This window comes from Polyodon spathula, chromosome 3, assembly GCF_017654505.1.
Source record: "Polyodon spathula isolate WHYD16114869_AA chromosome 3, ASM1765450v1, whole genome shotgun sequence".
In the NCBI taxonomy this organism is placed as follows: domain Eukaryota; kingdom Metazoa; phylum Chordata; class Actinopteri; order Acipenseriformes; family Polyodontidae; genus Polyodon; species Polyodon spathula.
This window is the reverse complement of record NC_054536.1, coordinates 4,462,587-4,484,034: the sequence shown is the minus strand read 5'-3', so window position 1 is coordinate 4,484,034 and position 21,448 is coordinate 4,462,587. Positions and strand designations below refer to the sequence as shown.

The following is a 21,448-nucleotide window of genomic DNA, read 5'->3' as shown; positions in this document are numbered from 1 at the left end:
CTACTACAGTAAATACCAATCACTTACTCAGTGTGACCCTGAAAGACATTCACAGAGTGTATTGAAGGATCTCTAAAATCCCAGAGACGGAAGGTGGTGTCACGAGATGAAGTGACCACAAGACGCTGTGTGGGATGAGTACAGCAGTGGGTTAACTCCTGATCGTGACCTAAAAAAAACAAGAACATCGATACATTTGTTACTCCCCTCTTAAAAGTGTCTATTGCTATCTACTGGTTTGTTTGTAAATTGCATGATTGCAGAATGAACACTCCGTCAGCACACAATGTCTGAGTCAGAGTCAGTTGCACTTATTTGAGATAATGGAAACATGAACACTTTCTGTACTGCAGTTCCTTACACAATTTGTCACATCAGAATCATAGTGTATTCAGGACGATGCTACCCCCTGGAACACTGCTCTATTTCTGTACCTACAGTAATTATTCATATGATGCTCATTAAGACCCATTCTGTAACCCTCCAGAGATATTACCATACCTCTGGCTGCAACGCTGATGCACGGATTGAATTAATGGCTCTTGTGGGAACAGAACCAGAGCAGCGTTGCAGAGGGGAGCATGACCTGTATAAATTGGGATGCTCCGAAGACAAATCCTCCTTCTCCTGGTGAACGCTCCCAAGACAAATCCTCCTTCTCCTGGTGAACGCTCCCAAGACAAATCCTCCTTCTGGTGAACATTCCCAAGTAAAAGTTGAGAAATGCATTTCTAGCAGTTCTCACACACAATTTCAACCGAATGGAAAGGTCGTCAGCCTCGTCTTGCATCCATACCCCAGAAGCTCTACCTGTTCTGTTCCTTTTGTAGCATTCAGGTTCAAAGTGGTGCTCACACACGATTTCGACCGAATGGAAAGGTTGTCTGTGTATGCCCCATTTTCAAATTATGTAGTCATTTTTTTTTTTTTGCTATGATCGTCCACTCTGAATTAATAGGCTGTGGCACATGAAATAACTTTTCTGTCTTGTTTTTATGCTTATTTTTGAAGCACCCAAAAGCTTGCACTCCCCATGTTTCACTCTATGGGTTTTCACCATTGTATCCCATAACCCCATGTGCGCAACGTGACGTCACATCACTGCCTGAAAGGCTCCAATATGTCAGTTCCCTCATGTGTTACTTAACCAAGAAAGTGGACAAAGAAAACATCGCTAAATGTGCAACTTGTGATTTTAGGGTACAGGTACCCTTTAATATACTCTTAAATCTCTTCAACTTGGATTGTGTCTGAGATACTGCATATTAACCCATTCAAATCCAAGATAAAACAAAACAAAAAGGCTGGTTCATATAATACATCACAGTGAGATTCATTGTCACGTAGAAAACAAAAACTTGGTGTAAATGAAACGCAAGACATATTAGTAACCATCAGAACTGTTGCTGACTCTTTTGACCATACCTGTAAGTGAATGGACAAGCTCAGATGTTTCCACATCATACAGATTAGCTGCCCTGTCCCATGAAGCTGTGACCACCTGCTTTCCTCCGACCAGCCAATCCGCGGCTATGACCACGCCCTGGTGACTCTTCAGCGTGGTCGAAGGAATTCTGATAGTCGGACACTCGCTGGAGCCATCCCCGTCACAATCAGCTTCATCTTTATCAGAAAAGTCAATTTCATCATCTACAGACACCTGCTGTAAAAACAAAACAATGTTGTTATCTATTTTGTTAAATTGTAATTATTTTTCCATGACAAGTCTTGCAAGTCTTTTTTCACCCCTGTTTTTTCTTCTAGAATTAATGTAAAATGGGTAAATATGGTTGCTTGCTTGTTCTATTTATTTTATGCCAACAATTGCCACATTAACGCCATAGTCAATTTAATAATCTAAACAGCAGGAGATCTTAATACTAGTAATCTAAAACTTGTAAAATTGGTATATCTAAACCAAGGCTTACAACGAACTAACCACAGCTTACTGTTAAAGTGTACAGCTTGTCTTGACTTACACTGGTGTCTGCTGTTGGCTGTGGGGTGGGCAGTTGCACCATAAACCTCCAGATGTGAGCCGTCTGGTCTCCAGATGCTGTTGGTGTAAATGCAGATGGACTGACATGAGTTTACCTAACAAATGAATGTTTACTCATCAAAACATTTCACCTTTTTAATTAGGTACACACATTTTTGGCCTGTTACAATATTATAAATGTGGCAATATATAGTGCTAACAACCACTTCACAAAACCATCATTAAAATTAATTAAAGCAAATGTAAATGATACAAATTCATGCCTTGAGTGAGAAAACTGCGCTTTAATTAGGTGGCATAATACAACTAAGCAAGTGATAAGAATGTGCCACACTGACTAAAATAACTGCTGAACTGTATAAACGTAACAGTCTTTTTTCAAGAGATTATCACTGCTACATATAATATATAGTCTCACAAATGCTGGCTTAATACTTTTGATAAGTATTAAGTTTAATTTAAGTTGTCAGAAAGCATGCTATTTCTCACAGTGTTGTAGTGCAGTGTTCAAATAGCAAACTGAACCATCACAACATAGTTTATCCTGCATTGGAAGCAGAAAATCTGAACTGCACTACATCACATATCAGCGAAGTTCTTCAGGAATTCAACATCATCAAACCTCTATCTTATTCATGCTGCAAGTTATTATCACAGCTGTTCAAATAGGACATGCACTCACATCTTACACACTGACACGTGGTTTAAAAGGTACTGAAGGTCATTACCTGTGAGTGCTACTTGCTCCGTTGGATGAAATTTAATTGAATTAACTGAAAGAAAAGCATAAGATAAATTATTATTATTTTGTTTTTTTTAAATGTACAGAGTAAAAAAATTGAAGTTCCTTTCTATTTATTTCATGATCACCAAGCAGACCCGCCATCGCCCGCAACAAGAAAAAACACATGAACCAGGATCTACACACCTGGAGCTACTGAGTTCGCCTACCGGTCATTCGAGATAGAACTCATAGCCTGAAACTAATCTGCTTTCCATTTTTCCTTTCAGCAATAATAAACCTTTAACTGAACAGCAAGCCCAGCATTATTAAAGATTTTGAAATAAGCTACACAAGATGCTCTAGGCTAGCCCAAGAGCACTTTCCAGTTGCTGCTGTACCTGTCAATCAGAAGGCTTTTGAAGAAGTCAGAAAATAGCTTCCAACAAGGGAAACAGATAGCGTTTGCATTCCAGTCACTTTCATAATGTTATAACACCATCACTTCAGATATTGTGATGCAGGACTGTTCAAAACGCTCTTTATTATCAGTTAATGTATCTGATCTAATCGGGTATCATGTTTACAAATCTACCTTCCTTTCTTCGGAGTACCTGTAACCCTAATCCCTGACACCATGATCTGCTTTTGAATGCCAACTTCATACAATTCCTTTCTCTGCAACTCCCGCTGTGCATGTTCAATAATGTACAACACTGATGCTTTGCTTAAAACTATTTTACTGCAGCCTTCGAAGTCATTTATAGATGGTCAACAATGTTGTAGTTAATTAAAACAGGTATTTGCAGTGCATGAAAGGCAGATAAAGGTAAAGGAAATGAAATGCTACACAACCCGATAGGAATTAACCAGTAGTAGAAACTGACATTTAGCACATATTTAAATAAAATAAAAAAAAAAAACAGAGATGTGAAGTTGTTATATAACCTCTTACCTGACCCAGCATGACCCACGTATTTAAGAAGGCACTTTCCTGTTTCAATGCTCCACAGCATGGCAGTGTGATCTGTATAAAAAAGCATAAAGCAGAGAAAGTGAAATAGACTGAATTTACTTTTGTTTTTAAAGTGCCAGTATCTGTTCCATGAAAGTTATAACAATACCTGTAAGGTATTACACCTAACTGTGCTGTTTCCTATCTTCCAGGATGACTTGAAATAACTTTCAGTATTTTTTCAGCATTATGAACTGCTTCAAGCAGCTCTGGTGTGTCTCGACGCTTGGTGGTAGTTTATAATTTTGGCTGCAGTCCTGGAATCTGTGTTCCGGTCAGGTAGTAACCTGGTGCACCACGATTAAAGTCCATGCAAATATTTATTCTTATTCGATTGTTCCCCCAAGCTAAATCTTATACACGATGCTCACGCTGTCATATGCAGCAGTGTTATTTGTGATGAATGAACTAAACAGCCTATCAGTTTTAGACTTTTTTTTAGTATTTCTAGACAACGTTAAATTGCAATTTTAAATTACAATTTGGTTGATGGCCAGAATTTTATTTCTGGGATCTGAATCAAAAATACACAAAGGGTACTCTCTAAAATGTTAAAATGAGATAACAGCACAGTATTAAATGTCTTTTCAGGAAAGTTAAAATTGGTTCTAATTGAAAAATAATGCATGTACAACACTATGACAGTTAAACTGTGACACTGGACCTTTAATTATAGGAAAATAACAAACACAATACACAAACACAAACACAGGTGCATCACAATATGTATGGAACATTTGCAGGTAAATTGTCAATTGGTAGCAAACGATTTACACAGTAACATTGCTGTATTACTTAGGGTCCATGCACATTGGAACTACTACAGTATATCTAGCAAGCTTGTTTTTACTATTTATAAAATCGGGGCAATAGTTCTAACACTCAGTTTTGGGCATATTATTAACTTAGCATTCTGTTAATTGACTTTCGATTTTCCAGTTTTTAACAAAACTATTACGGGTTTGCTGTTCCGTATATGATGGAACTAATTATTTTTAACTCTTGGATAAAAAAACAACCCACAACATTCTAATTAGTAAAATGCATACAAATCCAATTAACCTGCTGACGCGGTGCCCAAGACAATGGGTTGTGTCCGTGTGACCCTAACATCCCAAATTCCATCTCTGTGTCCAACATACTCCTTAACCAGCTGGCAGACTGCTCTTGAGGTTGTGGTTTTGAAGCTGGACACAATCTGTAATGAGGAGCCATGAAAAATGTAGCTTACACCGATCTCTCTAAAGTACTGTGCTTGCGTTATTAAAACTATTGTACAGCAAATACAGTAGGCAGTTTATCGTTACATGTTTATGTGAACAGCTCAAACCTCAGCCAGACATTTTTTAATTAAAATACAGACATTTTTCTGACATCCACTTCATGTATAATGAATTCCTTCTGAAACTGTATGCTGTTCCAAACACTGAAATTAGAACAAGCAAGCAATACCCTTTCTTTTACTTCTGAGGAAACTAGAGAATGTCAAAAGCCATTTTTATTTTGCATGCTACAACACTTGTTAGGTCAAACATGTTAGGAACTGAAAGCAAAACTCTACTGTTCCATAATTCACAGCCTTTAAAAAAAAAAAATAAATAAATTTTTATATATATATATATATATATATATATATATATATATATATATATATATATATTTTTTTAAAACCTACATTTGAGACAGGGAGCAATTAATAACCGCAGCCAGCACTGTATTCAGATCTCTAAAGCTGCGTTTCCACTCGTATGTGTGGCCCCTGCTTTCTTTTTGTCCAGAGCCTGTCTAGTTCTATATGAACCACACTGTTGTTTTGAAAACAAGGCCAGGCCCTGAGCAGACCTGGGTAGTGTCTGCCCATGATATTCTGGGTGTTCGGTTTTATTGCAATTGTCAAATCGGCCTGTGTTTTTAATACAGAAAATGTTTAAAAGGGAATAGAAAAGGCATTACTTTCATACAGTTACAGCGTCAGTTCAATAACGGGGATCTGATGGCTTTTATATCGCACCTTGCCAGTGCAAATTGTGTAGGAATAGAAAACTCAAAACAACGGCAGGTCAGACATGTGGCTTCTCTGCTGAATCAAGCTTGTGGAAACATGGCTTCATAGATCAAAATATTATAGTGGCCACCCTTGGTGTTTTTCCAGTGTGTTACAATGCTCCAGATACAGACATACATATGAAACTCATGTAAACCTACATTAAAAAGTACAGATCATGCATCTCTTACTGACTTCCACTTTCAGTTTGGTTTAACCATTACAATATTTACAGTCACTTTCATAATGTATATAAAGTCTGTACACAAATCAGCGTGGCACAGCAACAGGGGTTGTTCTATCCAGTAAAGCATTCCATATTTTGGTTTCTTGCATTTCAGCTACAAGAGACACTTGTGTTGCATAGCAGAACAAACTGTTAATGAATTCCAGGTATTAGTATTTCTTATCAACCATCCATATATGAGCACCAACCCCAGCCTGTGCATGCATACTGGCACACTGGAAAGTAATGCAGTTACCCATGAGTCTCCACCCCATAACTCCCAGTTTCCCACATTGAAGTTGCAAGGTCCACCTAATTTGCCATGGAAAGAATGTGAGCGCTACATAGCAATTGAAAAAAAGAAAGATTTTAATACCTTAGGGTTTGAATAGCTCCCTTCAGTACATACAAATCTTACCTCACAATCTATCGTTTCAATTTGGAAACTAGTAATTTGGTTAAGAGTCTCCTGATCACTGGTCTTTCTGTTGAGGAAACGTTATCACAGTAGTCACACAGTCTTTCGGAAGCAGCCCACCAAAAATGGGAAAAATCTGAAGTGTAATTGAGATTATGTATTGAATTTCCATTGAGTACTGAGAATTACCCCATGTATGAGTCAGAGGGCTAATAAACTCCCGAGATGCTCAGCGTCAAAGGCGTACTTTGACCTCTTCACCACGTGTTGGATAATTCTCTGTACAAAATAAAGAGTCACTACTTCATACCAAGGTTGAGAAATTTCCGTGAGATTTAAAACATAGTTGTCTAACTTCACATTTATTATTCATGAGATTAACTTTACGGTCCGTTTTTCTACGCAGAAGGAGCGGATAAATACAGAGCATCTAACAAAGGATTGTTTTTCTATACAGTAAAAAGCAGCATGAAAGCAGCAGAGAGAAACTGGTATAGGGACTGGATGTAAAATGATCCAGTCATACTTGTGGTGATAGAGGTACCGTGGCACTGTCACCACACATAAGAATGTGTGTGAGACAGTATAGTATGCAGTCGAACTGAATTCTGAAGTAGTATTATGTTGCTTTCCGTATTATTAATAAACAGTCTGATGTGGTAGGGCCCTGCTCCCGCCCTGCCCCACAATACCCACTCCCACTCGCTCCCGCATTTGTTTCTTGCATTTTTATCCCACTCTCACCTGCAAAAACATCAGATCCCACAAATCCCGCAAGAGACAGATTACCCCATGCTACAAAAAAAACATGTTAATATATTATATAGAAAAACGGAATTCAGACATTTGGAACACAAAGAATAAAACAAATTTTGCCCCACCCCCCCATACACTTCTATATATTTTACTGGGATAGCCAGCTGGCCCGACCTCACGTGAATATCTCAGGCACCATAATAGCCAGCTTACTGGTTCAATACACACCCTAAAGTACAGATTTAGAGCTTTCCAGTGATTTATCGTATGCCCGTATCAGACGTTCCAAAGCGAAACTACAGCAAACCGAAACTTATGCTTGTCACGTGACAGGAGTCAGATCCCTAGATTTCATTTCTTGCCTATTAATCGGTCGCTTCAAAAGAGAGCATTCTACTTTTAGCTTAATTTAAAAGCACATGCTTTACGCTTTCCATTGATGTAAGGGATGCCCGTGTGTAGTTCTTACTGGAAAAAGCCTTCCCCTACATTCAATGTATATCTATGGGTTCAGTGCTGTAACGGGCATCCATTTCCCAGAAAACAGCAGCGAATGTGACGTCACATAACAACAAAACATGCGAGTGTGATTCTCTGACCTGACTTGAGCCGGCACTGGTGTGCTACACTGGAATCGGAGTGAGGGAAACAAACACATATAGGAAAGAGAAGCTCAAACAAAATAATCAGCAATTTCTAGGCTACTTTTGGTAAACTGATGAGAGAGGTAGTGTTTTCCCGCAATTACCGCAGTCTGTTTTTTTTGCCCACCCAGTCTCACCCGCAACAAAAGTACCTTTTCCCCGCTGCCGCTATTATGCACGAGATCCCAGTCTCACGTGATCCCAGTCCTGCTGAGGGCTCTGCTATGTGGTACACTGCCTAACTGTTAATGCTGTTCAGGGACTGTTAGAATTCAGGGAGTTTCAAAACCGGATGATGCCTCACAGCCTAGCAGTTCACTGGAAATTTAATTTGATGAAACATATGAAAGTATTTTTTTTTTATGCCATGATTTTTGAAGTGATACCAAAAAATATGCATTGTTTATTTCTTTTTTTACAGTGGAATTTCTCAACTGTGGTATAACATAGGCTAATGATAGTTAAGATTTTATTGTATATACTTCCTGCTTAAAAAACAATACACGTACAATACTTACGTAAAAACACACCGCTGGTTTGTTTTATGAACCAATAGACAAGCAACTGCATTTACCATATCCTTAGAAATTAAATTATCCCAATAATTAAACCAAAACTAATTATTCACTTTTTATTCCACAGGGCATTTTAATTTCTGCTTGATTCTCTTGATAAAGTTCTCATCTTCCTCACAAACACTGGAATTGTGGTGGGCAAATTAACACTTGTTATTGATTTGTTTTTTTTTACATATATAAAAGATCACAATAGTCTGTTATTGCTTATGCTGGAGTCATAGCATGTATGGTTAATTTTCAAATGATACTGGAATTGTATTAATTTGTTAGGACTCATACAAATAATTAATAGCATATAAACACATATTGTATTTAAAATTAGCTGTATTAAAGAAACATATATAAAAATGTGTTTATACCTTGCTGGTTGAGGCCTTGTAAGTTGTCTTCAGTTTTTGAGACAGTTGACTGGTACTGTGGCTGGCTGTGGTAGAAAAAATACATTATAATGAATCCACAAGCATGAGAATCAAAGCAAAGCATCAGTAATAGGAAAAGTGAAAACACTGTCTGTAGCTATACACATGCGCACACTCATTTAACAGCCCTTACCACAACATTATGACATTAGTCTGAGCTTGAGGCCCAACGCTGAATGGCAATGGGAACGGTGCAGGTCGAGAACCTCAAGGCACCACTTGTAGCTCATATTGTTTTGAACACAGAAGCAAGCAAGTTTGTATTTGTACTGTAAAATTCTATGCTCACCTTTTGCTTTCAAAGGTCCCCTGCTCAGGTCCCCTCCGTCAATGGTTTGTCCTTCAGCTGCCAGGCGCTCATTAAGTGTGTCAATTTCTCGGCGCACTGTGGATATGGAAATGAGTGCTGTTACAATGATGGTTAGTAAAAGTCACTTCATAACATTGCTGGAGTCTACCTTTGCTATGACGGAGTAAAAGATGATTGTCAAGGAGGCCTTTTAAAGATGTCTGAGAGTTAGAAATATGACCGTTAAAAAAAATAATCATTTAAAGCTCGTCAGAACTGGACTGCACTGTATAAGCTTACTAGGCAGGCAACATTTGGTTTTATGGGAATAACTTGAGATTCAAAAATGTCCTCCAGAAATAATATTCTGTTAGAGCTGGTCAAGCTAACAAAAAAAAAAAAAAACTTTCTTTTCTCTAAAAGCAATTACTGATGTAGCTATGACTGGTCTACACTTAGTTAATCTCATAATGTTCTATATGCATTTCATAAATATAATATCCTTAATACGTGTCTTAAAATAAAAGGTGCTACAAGACTGCAGTCTATTTTAATCTAAACAGTGGCAAATCCAAATACTGCTGCCTAAAAACTCTTAAAGCTCATAGAAAAATCACAGATCTTATCCAAGTGCTGCAACAATTACACAACGTATTTGAATAGATGACTCATTTTTACTGGATTTCATTTTGTATCAATTATGTTTTTTATACCTGCCTTACTGGAACTGCAAGGTGCTGATAGCGTTGTATGAATACATAATGTCATACTAATCAAAAAATAATGATTGAAAGAAAAAAAAAAATATTCTGATATTTTATAGGTTTGTTTTATTTTACTGCTTGGAGTCATTTTCTCAAATTTCCCAAAAACTTCACATTTTATCTAGTTGTCTAAAACGGATCCAATTTTGTAATTAGTTCTTTGTGTATACTGCTGAACAGAAGAAATAAAAAACTGTACTTACACTCCACATTTTCAATATACAAATTCTCAAACTCGCGCTCAATCTGTCCAAAAAGCTCAAGTAGATTGTGTCGTACAGCTGAAGGCAGTTTTGAATCCTACATGGAAAAATCGACAAGGATTAATAAATTACTGTTAGGTTTTCAATTGTAGAACCTGAATAAACCTGCCATCAAGAGAACAAACATTTGTGCTGCTTGTTCAAAGTACCTCAGTCTATTACACTATTTTTTCCCCCATATAAACCAAAGGGTAAACTGCTTTGGCTAAATACACAGAAATTCACAAATTACATAAGCAGTGCCCAAGATTAGCTATACAGCTCATGTAATTACAGGTTATCTATTCAAATTAGTTTTCATTTTGACTGCACTTCTGTGCATTTTGTGATGGATCTTACACTTGTGTTTGTTTATAGATAAAACAGAGGTTAACTATATGGTTTAGCACTTGTCAAGATGAATAACACAAAGAAACACATACCGTAGAGAAGTTCATATGCCATGGTATGTGCTTAAGAAGCATACATTATTTGGATCACATTTTTTTGTACAAATTATTTAGACAAGTTACAATTATGATGACTAACAGTTGCACATTAAACCAGTCTGGTATTAGATCTTATGTGGCTTGTGCTTTATGCAGTAACAACTGCTTATGTATCAGTGATCACGGGGACAAAAATATTTAATAAATAAATAAATAAATAAATAAATAATGAACAACTTATAAGTTGTTCCCATTAGTTATCAAATCATGGCTATATTTGATTTCAAAATATTTTTTTCATTAATTATTGGGTCTCAAGCTATCTTTTGAGACTGGATCTTTGCTGAAAGTTTTCAGATCCTAAAATACAACACTTCACTGTACAACAGAACTCTAGTGCATATGTACTTCAGATGTGTGCACAAGTTAAAAGATAAAACAGGACTTACTTCCATACTCCTTCAAATGCTATTTCCAGTGTACTCAGGTCGAGAAAGTCATAGAAAATCCACCCAAGAATAAACAACCATTTTATTAACTCAGCTCACTTCAATTAGTTCAACTTATCTCCCATGTTTTTAGACACTGCAAAGAAGGCCAAATTGATTGGTTTTAGGAGAGCTGCAGCATTCATAGACCAGTCTACGTCAAACAGAGGTTAACCATTCACTCTGTCAACACCACATGCAAACACATATTGAAACAGGCAATTAGCAAACAGTTGGTCTCTTATGCTTTCAAAGCTGTTCAATCATGTGCCTAAAAGTAAAGGTCTCCTTGGTTACCAGACATAATGACAGCATTCAGCCGCAAAAGGCACTGCAGTCTAATCTCTCCTGTTGGCTTACAATAGGGGCCCTATCAAACAATGTGAGAACAGGTACTATTATACTGAACTCAATAAAGCAACTTAACAAAAAGAATAATTTGCAGGTACACATCAGCCATAAAATATGAATGAAGGGAGCAAGTACTGGATGAATTCAATACCCTGCACTCTATGAACATTACGATACGCAACAGAAATATTTAAACCAGGAAAGTCCCACTCAGTATACCGTGGTACACTGCCACTACTGCTCACATAAGCACAAAAGTGTCTAATAAATACAGTATCTACAGTATCAGCTGTCAAACACAATGGAGCACCATTTTCTGCATTTGCAGTGACAAGTCAGCTGTTCAGTCAAATGTCATCAGTGAACACCTGTGGATCATTCCCTGTCAATTCTCCGAGTGAATGAGTACTGGTCTCAAATTTTAATGCCAATCTTTAAATAACAAAAATTAACCAGGAAACACAGTACATGACTGCCAAGTAAGAGTTTCAGTGACATTTATGCTTTTTTTCATGCCTGACGGGGGTCTGGGTGGAGAGGAGGGGCTAAAGTATGACCCATGTAGGATGACCAACCGTCCCACATTGTGCAGGACACTCCCTAAACTGGACCCTTTGTCCCACATCCCGCTAAAATAAGAAAGCATACCGCATTTCAAACAGAAATTTTCAAAAAATTTAAATTCAAAAACACAACTCAACACAACAGTGTATCCTTGTTTGCAGCTGAAGCCCATTGATAGGAATCACTCTTTGCTTTAGTCACGGCCATCTGATTGTTACTATGGTCTAGATATTTGAGAATTTAGCGCAAGTATAGTCAGTTCAGTTCAAACAGTTGGTACAGTGCTAGTGAATAGTATTAACCCTTAGCGGTCCATTTATTCAGTGCTTGTCAGTCGTGTCAGGTCCAATTTATTTTCACACGTGCGGTTTAAAATACTTTTCAGAGTAAAACAGGTTTAAAAGGCATTGAATCGCAAAAGGACTCAGTACTCAAAGAAATGAAAGAAGTAATTTACAAACCGCTAACCAAGATCATGCAGCAGTCTCTTGACACAGGGGTGGTACCGACAGACTGGAAAATTGCAAACGTAATACCGATCCACAAAAAGGGAAACAAAACGGAACCAGGTAACTACAGACCAGTAAGCCTGACTTCTATTATATGCAAACTTATGGAAACTATAATAAGATCCAAAATGGAAAATTACCTATATGGTAACAGGGTCCTGGGAGACAGTCAACATGGTTTTAGGAAAGGGAGATCGTGTCTAACTAACTTGCTTGATTTTTTTGAGGATGCAACATCGATAATGGATAATTGCAAAGCATATGACATGGTTTATTTAGATTTCCAGAAAACCTTTGACAAAGTCCTCGCACAAAAGATTAATTCTCAAACTGAACGCAGTAGGGATTCTAGGAAACACATCTACATGGATTAGGGAGTGGTTAACATGTAGAAAACAGAAAGTACTGATTAGAGGAGAAACCTCAGAATGGAGTGTGGTAACCAGTGGTGTACCACAGGGATCAGTATTAGGTCCCCTGCTACTCCTAATCTACATTAATGATTTAGATTCTGGTATAGTAAGCAAACTTGTTAAATTTGCAGACGACACAAAAATAGGAGGCGTGGCAAACACTGTTGCAGCAGCAAAATCATTCAAAATGATCTAGACAAGATTCAGAACTGGGCAGACACATGGCAAATGACATTTAATAGAGAAAAGTATAAGATACTGCACGCAGGAAATAAAAATGTACATTATAAATATCATATGGGAGATACTGAAATTGGAGAAGGAATCTATGAAAAAGATCTAGGAGTTTTTGTTGACTCAGAAATGTCTTCATCTAGACAATGTGGGGAAGCTATAAATAAAGGCAGACAAGATGCTCGCATACATTGTGAAAAGTGTTGAATTTAAATCAAGGGAAGTAATGTTAAAACTGTACAATGCATTAGTAAGACCTCATCTTGAATATTGTGTTCAGTTCTGGTCACCTCGTTATAAAAAAGATATTGCTGCTCTAGAAAGAGTGCAAAGAAGAGCGACCACAATTATTCCGGGCTTAAAAGGCATGTCATATGCAGACAGGCTAAAAGAACTGAATCTGTTCAGTCTTGAACAAAGAAGACTACGTGGCAACTTAATTCAAGCATTCAAAATTCTAAAAGGTATTGACAGTGTCGACCCAAGGGACTTTTTCAGCCTGAAAAAAGAAACAAGGACCAGGGGTCACAAATGGAGATTAGACAAAGGGGCATTCAGAACAGAAAATAGGAGGCACTTTTTTACACAGAGAATTGTGAGGGTCTGGAATCAACTCTCCAGTAATGTTGTTGAAGCTGACACCCTGGGATCCTTCAAGAAGCTGCTTGATGAGATTCTGGAATCAATAAGCTACTAACAACCAAACGAGCAAGATGGGCCGAATGGCCTCCTCTCGTTTGTAAACTTTCTTATGTTCTTATGTTATGTACTGTATCTCCAGCCAAGCCCTAACCCTTGTTCGCTGTATTTTTCACATATCTCTTTACAGACGTGCATACTGATAAATCCTCTCCTGATCACTTGTTTTATCAGCAAACTCCTCAATAATGAGATTCAAGTCATTATTTTATTACAAAAAGCTCAGCAAGTGTCTGTGAAATTCTCTGTGCGCTGGATGAAGAAGCAGCTATCTCCTTTGTTTATGTTCGTGTCTCTGTGGTGCATGGGCCTTTCTTTTTTTCACTTCATTCGGCTCCTATCGGTCTCACTCGGCCATTGAAAGGTTTTCTCATTTTTTTCCATCTTTCTGATGATGTCAGACAGGGTCCGACATCGGACTGGAAAAGGAAAACTGTAATGTCAGATCTGTGAGCGAGATTTATGTATCCTAATATAATTCTATATTTTTCTTGTATGTGCTGAGTTCTCCCTGCATTCTTTCTCTCATCTCCCCTCACCCATCTTAAAATGCAAGCTTCAAAAGAAAACTAAGGAAACAGTCTGCAGAACTGCTAGCCAGGGCCAGGAAGAAATTAACAAGATTGTGTTGATTAGATAAAGGATACCAGGCCAAGTGGTTCAAGAAAGTGTGTCTGTTTTTCTAAATTGTCAGACTCTGATAAAATGGCTGTCTAGCCCAGGTGTTAAAATGTTTATTGAAATTTATGAGTACCTCTGAGTGGGTTAGAGAATGTCTTTGAATTAGCTTTGTAGTCAGAAAACCTTTAAAATGTTTAGATGAGTATACATAGTTTTCCTAAAACTTTCTAAATACAAGACTGACACTAACATTTTGTTCATAAATTTCTTAAACTAACAGTGCCAAACACTATCCACACTGTGATGATTGGTGTCTGTCAAATTGTATTTTGATAACTGTCGGTATGATACTAAGGATTGAAAATATTTGTTTTGTGCCTTACAATGTCATTTGACACGTACATAGTTAAATCTGTAAAGAATAAGTTACAATTTAAAATGAACAAATAGTACTTTATAACCAAATATAATTTGTGTTACCCAGGCTCTGAGTAGCCGTATATAATAAGGTAAGGAGTTATTCATCTTTTTGTGGGCAACATGAATACGAAGGTTTTATAGAGACAGGAAGGAGCAGAGTGGAGTTATTAATAAAAGAGACTTTTCTTAAGTTATCTTTTAAAAAGATATTTGATGGACAGTCTTATCCAAGGCATGGACAATCTTTGAAGATCAAGGACACACCTTTTTCTAAGGAGAAGTGCCAATGAGGTTACAATTTGGGTCAATCCCAAATGATTGGCTGGTGTCTCACAACACCCATCTCATGCCAATTTTAAAAGATTGGAAATCGAATGATTTCGGGGTCTTGATTTTTCCATCCATTCAAGTTTTATTCTGGACCTAATCTTTGAGGAATCATCTATATATATGGAAGCTGCTGAAGATGCCTTGTTGGAGAAAACATTCTTCAACTTAAGAACTTCGATCTGCCTTGGAACTAAACTTTGAATTGAACTGCAACCAAAAGACATTATCTTTGAAGAGGATTAACTGCAATTGACTTTCTACATGGGATTTTAAAAGAAAAACTTCACACATTGTTCTTGGAAATCTAACAATTTGCAATGAAACTCCAGGACTCTTAAATCAAGTTTTGCACATTAATGGACTCTTTTTACAACTGGACTTGCAAAACTTTGAAACACTCCTGCTCTTAAAACCTTTCTTCAAGCTCCACAAGGGGAAATATATAATTCTTAACCTATCAAGAGTTGCCTATAGCTATTAGATTTAGAATATCTATTATGTGTTGTCTTTGCTTATCCATGTGTGCTATACAATAAAACTAGTTAAAAATCATTATTTCTTAAATTGTCTGTGGTTTTTTGGTTTGAAACAAGGTGCACTTTTACAGAGAGTAAACATTCATGATTTAATCAATTAAAATTAATTTTCAGAACTGCGAATTACTATTGGAGTAATTTATTGCTGTAGTTTATAGAAAATTGGTGAGCTACAGTGACTAAGTTCTTTAATAGTAATTTGTGAGGAAATCACGTTGTGATATGACCTTAGATGTAAAAATGTAAATATACACGACAGACCTGGTCCAATACAGGACTGCAAAGGGTTAAACAAATGGAAGAAAAATGCAAAAAAAAAAAAAAAAAAGATAAGAATCCTGGCATCATTAAAGCAAACTGCATGGCCCACATTCTACACAACTGTGCACATCACGCAACTGACAGACTTAGACTCGGCATAGAGAGTGCGGTAACAAAAACTTACACTTACTTCATCATCCGCCAAACCTGTCCACAAACTAAAAATCTTTTTTGATTTCGTGTCTGAATAATATCTGACTACGTAGACATGTGCCAACAAGGTGGGTAAGTTTGCTTCCTGCTGTCAAGATGTTACACGATTGCTGGCCTGCCTTAAAGAGCTACTTCTTGTCCTTAGGGGAAGACGAGTGTCCAAGAACCCTGTGGAAATACTTTGAACATGACAAAGAGGATGATGTGGACTTGAGAGATGTGAAATTCTTACAAAATGCACTTTAAATATTTTACAGCAGGGTTCTTCTTATAGAGTTTAATGAATTAACAGCAAGTGAATTGTATGAAATCATGGCTACACTCAAAATCCAGCAAAAAATGACTGACTCTTTCTTTAGATTTGAGCCCAGCTCTGATTTGAGGATTTCTTTGAAGAAAGAGTTCCACTTTGCTGAACTATGTGAAGCTCTTCAGATGACACCCAAGCTAGAAATGGATGCTCTCTATGGCAAGTTTTGTAGTATTTTGCCAGGTCTTGAAAAGCATCACAGAATCAACAGACCCTGTGGGAAAAAAATGGTGCACTTTACTGAAGAGCACAAAAGCTCCAAATACTACTGTTCTGGTTTCTTTAGCATTAAGCCTTCCTGTAACCAACGTCTTTGTTGAAAGACTCTTCTCCTTAATGTCTGGTGCATGGACAGATCAGCGTAACCGGGGCAGCGTGGACCTCATCAAGAGTGAGATTCAAGTCAAGGCAAGCTATGAACAAGACTGACAAGAGTGTTATGCTTTTGCTTTGAAGGAAAAGGCACTTCTGGAAACTACCCAATCAGAGAAGTACAAGTTCAAGAAGCAGAAGGCAACATAAAAATTACTAGTAAGCAGAGTTCAGCTTCTTTATCAATTTACTGTCCAATTATACATTACAATTTTCCTCTATTTGTAAAACAAAAATGCATTAAAAATGTTGTGAGCTTTAGCTTTTGTTTTTAAATGTCAGGTATACAGTGTTTAAAGTGGTATGATAAAGGGTTTGGTATGCACAGGAAGAAATGTACAGGGGAGGATTCGTTTGATGATTTTACCTCCAGAGCAACGGATTATGTTTAATTATATTAATTTTATTAAAACCTCTCTCGCAGTCAGCTGTACAGATAGGTAGTGTGTAAACAGTACCAAACATTTTTTTTTTTTTTTTTCAGTTTTTGAGGAACGTTCCTTTTTTCTGTTGATTTGTATAAGTTTAATTTATATCCAAGCTGAAACATGTTGCCAGACTTACGTTTTTCTCACCGTGGCGTTTATTTCAACATGGAAACTTGTGCTTGATAATAATGTAGAAACAATAAAGTCAAATTTATTTTTGTGCAAAACTAAAGAGTTGCGGGTAAGCCTAGGTGTTTTGCTGCAGTATAAAATTATATTATTTTTATCCCCCCCCTAGATTTTTTTTTTCTTTTGTCGGTATGTCATACCGCCCCTCTTTAACCACTGCCGGTTTAGTGTATGTAGTTCAATAGCAAGTGCACTAGGAAGGAAAGTGTTAAGTTCTTTCAGTTACATAACATTGATAACACTGAGCAAGTGCGCAACAGTTCACTGCCGTAATGGGTTTGCATCAGTAGCGTTTAGTAAAGCGGTGCTTCGGTCTCTTGTGTCTTTATTCTGTTGTATACCGAAAACACATCAAGATTTTTAGAATAGTTTTATTAGTTTATCCCAGTATCCCACAAAGCCCCACAAAAGTGGTCCTGTCAGTTGGTCACCTTACACCTTACATCCACGTCACTAGTTGTATTCAGGCCTATACTACAGCTTCAGACTAGTCAGCCTCGGATATCAGTTACAGGTTTTTCATGAATATCCATGCTTTTAACTGTATAAACTTGTCTATAAACACTTAATATTTCATTATATGGTGTACTTATATATGATAATCATAAGTGAATTGCATTCCAAAATTTAATTTTTAAATGAAAATGTAAATCTTGTCAATTTCAATGAAATGGTCACCCAAAGCAAGGGGATTTCAGTCTGAAGCCCAAGTCAGTTAAAAGTCTGAAATGTGTATAACACAGTGTTAGAACACTAGCCTAAGTATAAAAGTGTCTTTGTTAGATGTTCTCTGAGTTAACTAGCATGTTACCTAATTAACCTTTTGTCACCAATTACTGTTAACAGGTGAGAGTCCATAATTACTATAAATATAGGTAGCATAGGCACAAGTTTGTCATTCCTGAATGTAAGGGAGCAGAAAATGGCAAAATGCACTCAGTTAATCAAAGCAGTTAAGCACTACTGTAATTACTCTAAGAAATGAAGGTCAATCTTTAAGACAAATTGCAAGAACTTTGCAAGTGTCTGTAATTGCTGTGGCCAAGGCCAAACGATTTGAAGAAATTGGCACTCATGAGGACTGAACAAGATCAAGCAGGCCAAGCAAGGGTGACCTCGGAATCAGAAAACAAGTTAATTCGAGGCACAAGTCTGCGAAACCGGCGATTAACTGCCCCGGAAATACAATCTCAGCTAAATGCTACTAGAAGTACAGATGTTTCAACATCAACTGTTCAGAGGAGATTGCGTGAAGCTGGCCTAACTGGTTTATTTGCAGCAATTCCTCCATTGTTAAGAGTGCAGAATAAGAGGAAGAGACTTGCCTGGGCCAAAAAACACAGAAACTGGATTTTTGAGGAGTGGAAGTTGGTCTTATGGACCGATGAGTCAAAATATGAAATATTTGGGTCCAACCGCCGAGTATTTGTAAGATGTAGAGGGTGAGCGCATGAGTTCTGCATGTGTGGTTCCTACTGTCAAGCATGGAGGAGGCAGTGTCATGGTCTGGGGTTGCTCTGCTGATGACAAAGTTGGTGATCTTTACCAAGTCCATGGCAAGCTCAACCAGCATGGCTATCATAGCATACTTCAGAGGCGTGCCATTCCATCAGGATTATTGCTAGTTGGGCAGTCCTTCATTCTTTAGCAAGATAATGACCCGAAACACACCTTGAAGTTGTGCAAGAACTATCTGGCGAAGAAGGAAAGTGAAGGACAACTCAATCTAATGACCTGGCCTGTCCAGTCTCCAGACCTCAATCCCATAGAACTTGTATGGGACAAATTGGACAGAAGAGTCAAAGCAAAGCTACCCACAAGTGCCCTACATCTCTGGAAATTGCTGCAGAAGAGCTGGGAAGACATGTCGGGTGATTTTTCCTGCCGAAACTTGTTAACCAAATGCCTCGTGTTTGTGAGGCTGTTATTAAGGCAAAGGGTGGCTATTTTGAGGAATCCAAGATTTAAAGACAATTTTCAATTTTCCTGAATATTGCTTTGCTACTCCTTATGTTTTGTTTTGTATATTATAACATGGTTTTCATCTTCAAATATTTACAAAACGTATGACGTAAAACATTGTCAGTTATGAAAAAAACCTAGTTTCCACCAAGTGTACTCAAACTTTTGACAGGTACTGTATATGTATAACAAATTTATGCACTTACTCGTTACAGCGATTTCCGACTTCATCACCAGTTTTCTGATACAAAGCCCATCTCTTCAATGTTACAATTTATTTGACTATCCGTCACTGCCCACATTTTTTTTTGTCTCCCTGCATGTCAAATCAGTCGGTTTTTATTGTGCAGTTATACTCCTCCAGTTTCACCTGACAAATGCAGTCAAAACAAAGTGAAGAGACAAGCTAGGGTAATGTAACAGTTAATCATTAAACAGTTTTAGATACTGTGATGTATTTTTTAAAATCTGTGATCTTAATTTTTTTTTTGTACATTTTCATTTGCAAGTGAACTGTGACATTAGGCCTTATTGAGCACTATACTGCAATTCTGAATACTGATTTTGGATACTGATTTAATGCTGGAAACTGTGTTGTTGGTTTTTATTTTAATCTTTTGCTAAACTGCATTACCTTTTACATTACATGCAGTTCTGTGCATGGGTAACATTTTGATTTAATTTAGCTGCTGGGTCATTAACAAGGAATTTTACATACTGCTACAACACGTACCGGATTTAAAAGTATGTACTGTATTACAGCCCATGTGTCATCTCTTTTGGCAAGTGATTTTTTCAGAATCATATTGTTCAGAATTAAAATACTTCTGTTGAAAATATAGTACTGTACCAACAAAACTAATACAGTACATCTAAATGGAAGCCTGGAACACAGTCCTTTCTGGTATGTATTTTTGATATTTTATCTCTTTTGTGTTCCCTAAAAAACAGACAAGGATTGGAACGGGGCAAAGCCAAAGTTTTATAGGGTCTGTGACGGAAATATAATGAGTTCTGGTTGGAAATCTCCCTCCCAACCTGTGAGGGTACTAAGTAGCGAAAGGGAAAGTCCTTGGATGGGCTGGCCTAACAGTTCATTTCCAGGGTTGGGAAGTCAGTCAGCCTGGAAGGCGGCGAGACTCAGTTGCAGGTACGTACTGACCTGGAAGGTAATTGAGGTAGCAGCTGCAAACAATAAAGGGAGCTGCAATTGTTTACCATGGGGTCATGCATGATAGCATAAAGGGGCCGGAGAATCGTTAATCTTTTCCTTCGCTTGGGTTTGTGTATGGACCTAGAAGGACTGTGAGAGCCGCAGTAGTTGCTGTGTGAGAAATAAAGAATTCGCTAAAAAGAATATTCATGAGTGTTGTGTTTACTTGTATTCTCTGTTAGTAACTGTCTGTGTTTGTTAAACCACCAGACGGCTAACACGACCCCGGAGCTGTCGCCTTGGGCCAGCACAAGCCGGATCAGCACTGCACCAATAGTCACAAAAGTAACCCTGTTTATCATTCACCACAAGCACGACTGCACGCACCAAGGGCTGGTGACCGTGTCCAGTACTATTGTGGGCAGATCATTTGTGTTTATTGTTTGGACTGTAAGCCTGTATGTCACCTCTGTGCATTACACAACGTTGTGTATTGCTGGGGTTTATTATTTGGTCGCCAGACCTGGATTATAAATAAAACACTTTCTGTAACGGATTACAAATCGTCTGTGATGATTCCTGCACTGCATCACCGCTACACCTGTTCACAATCAGCAGCCACTTTGCCACAAATCAGACATGTGAGTGTGGACTGTAACAATACAGAAAACATATAAACTTATATTAAGCTTACACCAAAACTGTACTGGCATTTGATTGTACCGGCATTTGCAAAACATATTATTCAGTGGTGGCTTGATCTTCAGGCCAAGTATGAAAGCTACCCATCCTTGGAAATATTTCGAATGGCAAGATTCTACATGGTCAGAC

At 37.6% G+C, this 21,448-nt stretch overlaps 1 protein-coding gene across 4 annotated transcripts in view; it reads right to left on the bottom strand.

Moving 5' to 3' along the window:
• The window catches only part of LOC121310772 (WD repeat-containing protein 37), a 38,309-nt gene that overhangs the window by 11,194 nt on the left and 5,667 nt on the right, over positions 1-21,448 (bottom strand). The window contains exons 3-12 of one of the 4 annotated variants that reach the window (XM_041243713.1): positions 10,077-10,173; positions 9,110-9,205; positions 8,761-8,825; positions 6,262-6,345; positions 4,798-4,933; positions 3,676-3,747; positions 2,728-2,772; positions 1,980-2,056; positions 1,426-1,660; positions 28-169 (exon numbers count right to left, since the gene is read on the bottom strand). In XM_041243713.1, the coding sequence (XP_041099647.1) occupies positions 28-169; positions 1,426-1,660; positions 1,980-2,056; positions 2,728-2,772; positions 3,676-3,747; positions 4,798-4,933; positions 6,262-6,345; positions 8,761-8,825; positions 9,110-9,205; positions 10,077-10,173 (1,049 nt within the window). Of the gene's footprint in view, positions 1-27; positions 170-1,425; positions 1,664-1,979; positions 2,057-2,727; positions 2,773-3,675; positions 3,748-4,797; positions 4,934-6,261; positions 6,346-8,760; positions 8,826-9,109; positions 9,206-10,076; positions 10,174-21,448 lie in introns of all 4 variants that reach the window. The other 3 variants (XM_041243706.1, XM_041243723.1, XM_041243717.1) reach the window with 3 other exon arrangements.